This window comes from Cervus canadensis, chromosome 23, assembly GCF_019320065.1.
Source record: "Cervus canadensis isolate Bull #8, Minnesota chromosome 23, ASM1932006v1, whole genome shotgun sequence".
Classification (NCBI taxonomy): Eukaryota; Metazoa; Chordata; class Mammalia; order Artiodactyla; family Cervidae; genus Cervus; species Cervus canadensis.
This window is the reverse complement of record NC_057408.1, coordinates 17961115-17971372: the sequence shown is the minus strand read 5'-3', so window position 1 is coordinate 17971372 and position 10258 is coordinate 17961115. Positions and strand designations below refer to the sequence as shown.

At 41.3% G+C, this 10258-nt stretch overlaps 1 protein-coding gene across 2 annotated transcripts in view; it reads left to right on the top strand.

Moving 5' to 3' along the window:
* Nucleotides 1-420: 420 nt before the first annotated feature.
* The window catches only part of ATP9B (ATPase phospholipid transporting 9B (putative)), a 162077-nt gene continuing 152239 nt past the window's right edge, over nucleotides 421-10258 (top strand). Inside the window, exon 1 of one of the 2 annotated variants that reach the window (XM_043443762.1) lies at nucleotides 421-634. In XM_043443762.1, the coding sequence (XP_043299697.1) occupies nucleotides 513-634 (122 nt within the window). In that variant the 5' untranslated portion in view covers nucleotides 421-512. The remainder of the gene's footprint in view (nucleotides 635-10258) is intronic. The other variant, XM_043443763.1, reaches the window with a different exon arrangement.

Here is a 10258-nt window from a genome sequence, read left to right as displayed (position 1 = left end):
TCCTATGCGGCAAGGCCCTCAGTGCCCTCCATCTGGCTCCCAAGAAGGCCTCCCCGGGCAGGGTCACAGCGGCCGTGCAGCATCCGCCGCACTCCAGACCAACAGGTCAGCGCCTCGGCCCAGGAGCGCTCAAGAAAGGCCTGCCTCCCGCCTAGCTTGGACCACACGGCTTCCGCTCGGGCCTTCCCCGCACAAGGACGTCATTGGTCGCCGACGGAGTGGGGTCTCTGAACGCCGCCACCTCCCTCTCACGCCCTCGCCGCGGAATGACGTCACCGGGCCCTGCCGCGCCGGGGGCGGGGCCTAGGAAGCCTCCGCCCCCCGCACCTCACCTTCGCGGATGGTGTCATCATCGGGCCCCGACGCGTGGTGACGCCATCAGGCCTCGACGCACGGTGGAGGGGCAGGGCGCGCGGGCGGTGCCTCAGCCGGGTTGGCGCTGAGGGGAGAGGGCGGGGAAAGGCGGTGAACCGAGGGGGATAGGGGAGGGGCGAGAAGGTAGCGGCCAGAGCATGGCGGAGCAGATCCCTCTGTACCCGGTGCGCAGCGCGGCGGCCTTGGCCGCGGCCAACCGCAAACGCGCGGCCTACTTCAGCGCAGCTGGGCCCGGGCTGGGGGCCGACCGGCCCAGCAGGTAACGACGGGGCCGCCCCAGCCTCCCGCCCCGGCGCCCCTCCCCGCTGGCCCGACGGGGACCGCTCAGGCGCGCCTGGACCTGGGGAGGGCGTCCGCGCTGCAAGGGGGCCCCCGCCCCGGAGCGCCCCGGCCGGGCTCGGCGGAGAGAGGGGGCTGCCTCGGGTTCGGGGGCTGCTGCCTCTATTAGCGCAGGCAGAACGGTCCCACGTCTCGCAGTTGTTAGTCTCCGAAACTTGCAGCGTCTCCGGGAGATCGTGAAGATGGCAGACACAACTCCCAGTGAGGCTTAGAAATGCAGACCTTGTTGGGAGTCACTTCACAGGTGGAAGAGCACGTGAAGACATTTCTGTTTGTTTCCCGAGAACACTTTTTACTTAAACGTATATCTACAAAGTACCTTTTGTTGACAAGAATTTTTGCTCTTTAACAATGGGAAACGGAGATTCAGAAAGGTTGAATTGTTTCATGTGAGCACAGTTATTAAAGTGGTAGAATTTAAAAGAGGAGACCTTTGATTTAAAATGGAAATCTCATACCCTAGTTGGATTTAGTTCGTATTTAACTTCTTACCCAAAGGGACGACTACCGCATGATACAGTGGTTAGGAAAAGAAACCTATAAAAAGGGGAAATAGTTGTTAAAATTTTATTTCTGAACGATTGTAGAAGCAGTCTGCCTTTAGCACACAGAAAAGGTACAGATTTTAGTACCCAGTTGCTTCAGGAATCAAGTTTTAGAATAATTTTTGGTTTGGACTGTTGGAGAGGCCATATAGTCAAAAGAGTACATATTATCATGTTACAGAGCTGAATTGAATCTTGGTTCATTTACATACTAGCTGTTTGATCTTAGGTAACTTAATCTGTAAGCCCTAATTTCCTCTGCTGTAAAATGGGGGCAATATTTTTTCTTGTAGAATTGTTGAGGGTACAGGAGGAGTTAGTAAGGAGCCCTGTTCCTCTTATTGTTCGGCCCTGAAGTGGAGAGGTGTGGTTTCTCCTTTCTTCCCTGTCGTTACCTATAAGAGTAACTGTGTTAGTGATCTTCTAAGTAGTTGATTTTAGGAGATATTTTTTGAAAATGTGCCACCTCTTTCACAATAGATTTCCCTCAAAGTTCTCATCTGCCAGTTTTTGCCTTATACATTTTAAAGCTCAGTAATGTGGTGTATATACATTTAGGATCTCTATGTCTTCAGGCAGATATTTCTTTCGTTGTCGTCTCTGGTAACTTTTTTTTGCTCTGGAGTCTCCTTTAGTAGATTAGTGTGGCCACTTCTGCTTTTTGTGGATAAACATTTGCATCGTGTTAACATTCAGCCTGTCTGTGTTGAGTTTGAAGTGGGTTGCCGTTGGATTGCGTTTTTCCATTGTTCAGTGTGTCAGTCTCTGTCTTTCGTTGGTGTGTTTAGGCCACTCGAGGTGATTGTTGATACATTAACGTTTAAGTGAGCCACTTTATTTATCTGCTTTTCTGTTTCTTACATTTCTCTTCTTGCCTTCCTTTTACTTGAATGTTTTTGTGATATCACTATAGTGTTTTTTAGGGTAGGCCTTTGTATAGTTTTTGTAGTGCTTGCTCTGGGTATCACCATAGTGTATTGGTATTAGTATTTTACTATATGGAGTGATTTGTGGAAACTTGGTTTCCACAAATTTTGGTTCCTTTACTTCCCTTTCCCTCCCTGCAGTTTAAATGTCATGTCCTTATATATGTATGTGTGTTTGTTGGATTGTGATGTAAACTGTATTTTTTAGATAAAAAAAAGTTTGCAGGTCACTATAGTTAAATTAGACTGGCAAATAAAAGCACAAATTAACTTCACAAAAAATCATGTCCTGAGTATCTGATGGTGTTAAACTTTTTGTTTAAATTATCAAGTATGGTTTATAAGACTTGTGATGGTAAAGATAGCTTATTGAACATACCCATATTTTTACTCGTTTTGTTCTTCCTTTCTGCTGTTCCAGGTTTCTCTTTTTTTTAATTTCCTTTTTGTTTTAGGACCTTCCCATAGGCAGTCTTGAGATTTCATCTTATGATGTCTTTATTTCTCCTTTATTTCTGAAAGATAGTTTATTGGATAGAAAATTCTTTGTCGATACTTCTTAGTACCTGAAAACTCTTGTTCCACTTCCGTCCAGCTTTCATAGTTTCTGATTAGAAGTCCGCTGTCATTCAAATTGATGTTCTCTCATCATTTTTCTTTGGCTGCTTTCAGGTTTTTTCTGTCTTTAGTTTTCAGAGGGTTAATTATGAGTATCTTGGTATGATTTCTTTGGGTTTAACTTGTTTTGTAGTTGGCTAAGCTTCTTGAGTCTGTTGGGTTTTGTTTCACCAAATTTAGGGAGTTTTTAGTAATAATTTCTTCAAGTACTCTTTCATACACATCTCTTTCTTATCAACTTTGAGGACTACAATGATACAGATGCTGGATCTTTTGTTAGTCTTAGATAATTCTTCTGGGCTTTTTTCCCCCAGTGCCTATTCTCTGTGTTCAGACTGGGTAAATACTATTTATTTGTTCTCAATTTCCCTAATTCTGTCCTCTGTCATTTTCACTCTACTGAGTGACTTCCACTTTCACATAGATCCCATCCAGTGAAGTTTTGTTCCTAATATTATATTTTTAAGTTTTATAATTTCTGTTTGTTTGAAGAGAATTTGAAATTGATTGTTGAAGCATTTTTATGTTTGGTGCTTGAAATAATTGTTACATCATTCTGTATCTGAGTTAATCTTAGGATTGATGTCAGTTGGTTGTCTTTTCTAATTCACATTGTCAGTGTTTTGGATGATGGATAGTTTTTGATTGTTTCCTTGATACTTTGTCTTTTGTATTAGGAGAATGCAGGGCCTATTGATATCTTTTATTCTAGCAGATGATAACCCTGTTTAGATTTAGCATATAAGTCCTGGCCTACCTTTGTTGGCCTTAGTTCCAATGACAGTTTAATTCACAGGGCCTCTGTGCTGATTTTTGGTCTGTTGGTTTATGTCATGCTACCACAGCTCTTACTTGTCTCTCTCTATGCTGCCGAGGAGAAGGGATTTCCCCAGGCCCAGGGTCTCTTGGTGAGAGGTGGTGGTGTCATCCCATATGGTTGTCGAGACTGTGTTGGATGGACAGTGGCTGTAGCTGTTTCTCTCCATCTGTGCTCTCTGACTTCCCTGGTGTGTCTTGGTGGGAGAGAAGACTCAGCACCACTGTGGCCAAGAGACTCTCTGTGGCTGAATCCTTTTTGCTTGTGCCCCTGGCTCCTCTGGCATCTTGAGGAAGATGAGAAGCGTTTCAAGCCATGGATAGAAGCCATTTCCTGAGCTGGCTGTTTCTGTTTGTTGATGCTGCCTGCTCCTGCCTCATACCCCCATTCCCCCCTCCTCCCAATGAGGGAGGGGAGTCTCAGGCTCGCGGGACATGGAGACATCAAGGAAGGCCTTGATGTCTGAGGCCTCTAACCTCTTGTTGTGGCAGGGCCCCTAACCGGTGCCACCTGGATGCCCCTGTGTCCCTGGGTGAGATGTGGGAGTCTCAGGCCGGTGGGGTAGGACACTACCTCCTAAGGCTACTTGTCCATCTTGTCTTGCTGGTGGTGGACTCTCAGGGAAATAAGGGCCTTCCTGGGCTGCCTTTTCTTGCTAGGATGGAGTAGGCAGTGCCGAGCCTGTGTCCTTCTGTTGGGTGGGGTCTCATAAGGTATCCTCCCACTGTGTTCCTCCAGGTCTGGGTCCCCAGTCCGCCCAGCTCTCTTCCTCTCACTGCTGCATTCTCACCACCCTTCAGAGCTCTCCTGATTGTCTCTTGCTTTATTTCCAGGGTTTGTATTGATTGATAGTTGTGTTTAGGGAAGAGCAGCAGAGGGAAATGGTTTGTGACTTAAAAATTGTGTTCCTGTATTATTGTGTGAAGTTTGGTTTTGGTTGTATTTTATCATGGTGACATTTATGTATTGTTTAAAAAGTTAATTGGTGGTGAAAGGCTTATGATAGTCACTGGCTCTCTACCAGTCACCTTCTCCCCAACCTCTCATTCCACTGGCAATTACTTTGTACTCTTTCAACTGTTTCTTGTATTTACAAATCTCCATTATTACAGTTACTGTATTCCTGACTTGTGTCAGCATCTGAAATGACTTGACTTCTAATTCATTTCAGCTCAGTCATGTCCAACTCTTTGTGACCCCATGGACTGCAGCCTGCCAGGCTTTCCTGTCCATCACCAACTCCTGGAGTTTACTCAAACTTGGGTCCATCACATCGGTGATGCCATCCAACCATCTCATCCTCTGTCGCCCCCTTCTCCTCCCACCTTCAACCTTTCCCAGCATTTTCCCAACTCTTTTCCAATGCATCAGTTCTTCGCATCAGGTGGCCTTCTAATACCTTCCTTGATTTCAGCCCCAGCCAGGACAGAACGAGATGCTCCTGCCAGGCTCGTACAGTACTCTGCTTTCCCTCATAGCACAGAGTGCGCTTGACTAATTGTTCATCTTCTCGTTAGACTTTAAATTCCATGAGTAGAGTGGCAGTGATGGACAGATTTTACCCTAGTACCTGGCCCCATGAGATGAGTGGGGAAGTGTTTTCTTCTCTTTCCCTTTCTGGAAGACATTTTGTAGAGTTGGTGTTATTTCTTTAAATGTTTGGTAGAATTTTCCAGTGAAACCGTCTGGACCTGGAGATTTCTTTCTAGGGTGTTTTAATTTAAAATTCAGTTTCAGTTATTGAGCTAGTCAAAGGTTCTGTTTTATATTTGGTGAATGGTGATAGTTTGTGCTCATGACCAGTTGGTTCATTTTATCTAAGTTGCTGTATTTACATGTATAGACTTGTTTGTAGTATTCCCCTATTTTCTTCTTGCTGTTATTGCATTCAGATGTTAGTGGTTTGTGCCTTTATTTTTTTGTTGTTGTTCTTTCTTGCTAAAGACTTGATCTTTTCAAAGATCCATCTTTTATTTTACTTATATTTTCTAATTTTCTTCTTCCAACTTCATTAATTTCTGCTGTTTATTTTTTTCTACATTTGTTTACATTGTGTTCATTTTTCTCTTCTCATTTCTTAAGGTGAGAGCTTGGATTATTAATTAGGGACATTTCTTTTTTAATGTAAATATTTATTGCTGTAAATTTCTCTCTTGGCACTGACTTACCTGTGTCCAACAAATTCTTGTGTTTTGATTTTCTCTGAGACATCCTCTCTGACCAGTGGATTGTCTAGAAGTGAGTTTGGAAAATTTACTGTTATCTTCTAGTTACTAAATATCTAGCATGATTTTTTTGTGATCAAAGAACACAATTTGTATGATTTCAGTTATTCTAAATTTGTTGCAGTTTGTTTTGTGACTGAGGATATGATCTATTATCAGTAGGAATTGTGGGGCTCTTGAAAAGAAAGTACTTTGTGCTGTTGTTGGGTGAAATGTTCTGAAATGCGGTTAGATCCCATTAGTTAATGGTGTTGAGTTCTTCTCTCCTTGCTGGTTTACTGTCTGGTTTTTGAGGGTGGATAGTTGAAGTCTCTTGACTGTAATCATGGATTTGTCTGTTTCTCCTTGTAGTTTTATCAGTTTTTGCTTCACATGTTTTGCAGGTCTGTTTTTGGTGCATTCATGTTGGGATTGCTTATATTCTTGATGGACTGACATTTTTATTATTATGAAATTTTTGCTCTGACGTTTGCTTTAACTGACATTATTATAGCCACTCCTGCTTTCTTTGGATTGATGTTTTATTGGCACATAATTTTCCATCCTTTTACTTTCAACCTGCTTTTATTAAAGTGAGTTTCTCTTCGTTGATATGTGGTTGGTTATACTTTTTATCCACTCTGCCATTGTGTGTCCTTGAGCTGATGCATTTAAAACATTTACATTCAGTGTAGTGATTGATTAGTTAGGGCTTACACCTGCCATTTTACTTTCTGTTTTCTCTTTTGTTTCTCTCTTTTCTTTTTCCTGCCTTTTTTAACAGTCACTTGAGCATGTTTTAGAATTCCATTTTGATTTACTTGTGGTGCTTTACTTTGGATCTCTCTGTATAAACACTATGTAGCAGTAGTTCTACGTGTTATATTATACACATGTAACTCGTCACAGTATACTCCTGTTGATGTTTCATCAATTAGAGTAAAGTGTATAATCCTTATCTTACATCCTTTTATTCCCACCACTGGTAGTGTAATTATAGGCATATCTTGTTTTATTGTGCTTTGCAGGATTTTTTTTTTTTTTTTTGACAAATTGAAGGTTTGTGGCAACCCTGCATTGTCAGTTGATGGTTAGCATTTTTTTTTTTTTTTAATTTTTTTATTATTTGGAGGCTAATCACTTCACAACATTTCAGTGGGTTTTGTCATACATTGACATGAATCAGCCATAGATCTACACTTATTCCCCATCCCGATCCCCCCTCCCACCTCCCTCTCCACCCGATTCCTCTGGGTCTTCCCAGTGTACCAGGCCCGAGCACTTGTCTCATGCATCCCACCTGGGCTGGTGATCTGTTTCACCATAGATAGTATACATGCTGTTCTTTTGAACCATCCCACCCTCACCTTCTCCCGCAGAGGTCAAAAGTCTGTTCTGTATTTCTGTGTCTCTTTTTCTGTTTTGCATATAGGGTTATTGTTACCATCTTTCTAACTTCCATATATATGTGTTAGTATGCTGGATGGTTAGCATTTTTAAGCAATAAAGTATTTTTCAGTTAAGGCATGTACTTTTTTAAATACATAATGCTGTTGCACACTTGGTAGACTTCAGTACATTGTGAACATAACTATTATATGTACCAGAAAACCAAAAAATTTATTTGACTCACTTGATTACCATATTTGCTTTATTCCAGTGGTGTGGAACTGAACCTACAGTATCTCTGAGGTATGCTTGTGTCTTGTAAAATTATATGTAAGTTTTACATATATGAAAGTAGTTACATATTTCCCTTACATACAGTTAGAACTGCTCATCAGTGTTAGAAGTTTTGCTTTATCTCTCAAACATAATTTAGAAAACATAAGAGGGGAAGGACAGCTTATTATAATGATTCATATTTTTGCTACTGCTGTTGTTCTCTTATTTCCTGGTATACCAAAACTATTTTCTTGTTTCTGTTCTGTTTTAAGAATTCCTTGGCTATACTTTGAAGATGGGTCTGCTGGAAACAAATCTGTTAGTTTTTCTTCGTCTGAGGATGTCTTATTTCCCCTTCATTCTGTAAGGATATTTTAATCGTATATGCAGTTTCAGGTTGACAGTTCTCTCAGCACTTGAAAAATGTTATGTCACTTATTTTTGGGTTCCATGATTTCTGATGAGAAATCTGATGTCATTGGAATAATTTCCATTGTAGGTAAGGTATTTCTCACTAATTTCAAGCTTTGTCTTTGGTTTCAGTAGTTTGTTTTTTATGGGCCTTAGCATAGATTTGAGTTTATACTGTTTCACTTAGTTTCTTGAATCTTTTGTAAGTTAGAAGTTTTCAGCATTTATTTATTTGAATACTTATATTTGGACCATCTTTTATCTCCTGATATCTAGTGACATCTTGTGAGAGCTTTTCTTTTAGTCCCACATAGTCATGAGTTCTGTTCATTTGTTTTAAGTCCATTTTCTGTTGAGATTGGGTGATTTTTGTTGTTCCATCTTCAAGCTCATTGATTTTTTTCCTTTGTCTCCTTCATTCTGCTCCTGAGCCTGTCCATTCAGTTTTTATGTCTGTCTTTTTTTTCTAGTTTCAAAGTTTCCAGTGGATTCTAATTCATATTAGCTGTTTCTTTGCTTAGTTTTTCTAATTTTTTCTTATGTTTCAAGCATGTTTATATTGCCCATTGAAGCACTTTAATGATGAATGTTTTAAAACTCGTTAGATAATTTCAGCATCTGAATCTTTTTCATGTTAGTATCTTTTGAGTCTCTTCTCATTCGGGTTGAGGTTTATTGGTTTTTGGTATGAGTGATTTTTTTATTGTATCCTGAATATTTTGGTGTTGTGCTATAAGGCTGTGGAGAAGCAAGTGGCAACCCACTCCAGTACTCTTGCCTGGAAAATTCCATGGATGGAGGATCCTGGTAGGCTACAGTCCATGGGGTCGCAAAGAGTCAGACACGACTGAGCGACTTCACTTTCTTTCTTTCTATAGTTCCTTTTGGAGAAGGAAATGGCAACTTACTCCAGTGTTCTTGCCTGGAGAATCCCATGGGCAAAGGGGCCGGGTGGGCTATAGTCTATGGGGTTGCAAAGAGTTGGACATGACTAAGCAACTAACACACACACACACACCTTATTTAAGTCTTCTGTTTTATCGGTCTCTTTTAAAAAGAGACTCATGCTGAGAACAGATGGCTATTGTCTGATTATCTTTAAAATATTAGTGTGTTTTTTGGTAGAGGAAACAACATTTTTTTTTTTTAAGTGTTAGTTTTCTCATTGAGTATCTACACATATTTTTCTCTGAATCTAAAAAATTTTACAATTATTATGATAAATATTTTACTGTTTTCTGTGATGATTTGTAATTAAAAGCTTTTTTTAAAGTACAAGATTCTTAAGATAGCATTTATCAAAGTACCCAGGTCCAGGATTCCTTGGAATCAGAGACATATTCTTGCAATACATAGCATTTCCTTTCAAAGAACTATTTCATGCAAGTTTACAAAATTCTTTATACTTACCAGAATAGAAATATTTTGCTTAACTTTCTAAACTGACAGTGTTAGCATGAAGATAGAGTTGGTGATTGGAATAGCACCTTTTGGGCAGCTGGAGTATGTGTCCTTAGCTTAACTGGCCTGCTTGTAAATTTCTGGATTGGCATTTACATACATTAGATATTGTACCATTAACTCTGGAGGCTAGTGGTAAAGAATTCTTCTGCCAGTGCAGGAGACAGAGATGTGGGTTTCGATCCCTGGGTCAGGAAGATCCCTTGGAGGAGGAAATGGCAACCCAACCCAGTATTCTTGTCTGGAGATTCTCATAGACAGAGGAGCCTGATGGGCTCTCAGTTCAGTTCAGTTCAGTCGCTCAGTCGTGTCCGACTCTTTGCAACCCCATGAATTGCAGCACGCCAGGCCTCCCTGTCCATCACCAACTCCCAGAGTTTACTCAAACTCATGCCCATGAGTTTACTCAACTCATCAAGTTGATGATGCCATCCAGCCATCTCATCCTTTGTTGTCCCCTCCTCCTCCTGCCCCCAGTTCCTCCCAGCATGAGGGTCTTTTCCAATGAGTCAACTCTTCGCAGGAGGTGGCCAAAGTACTGGAGTTTCAGCTTCAGCATCAGTCCTTCCAATGAACACCCAGGACTGATCTCTTTTAGGATGGACTGGTTGGATCTCCTTGCAGTCCAAGGGACTCTCAAGAGTCTTCTCCAACACCACAGTTCAAAAGCATCAATTTTTCGGCACTCAGCTTTCTTCACAGTCCAACTCTCACATCCATACATGACCACTGGAAAAACCATAGCCCTGACCAGATGGACCTTTGTTGGCAAAGTAATGTCTCTGCTTTTTATTTATTTTCTTTTTTTCTTTTTCTTTTTTCTTTTTTTTTATTAGTTGGAGGCTAATTACTTCACAACATTTCAGTGGGTTTTGTCATACATTGATATGAATCAGC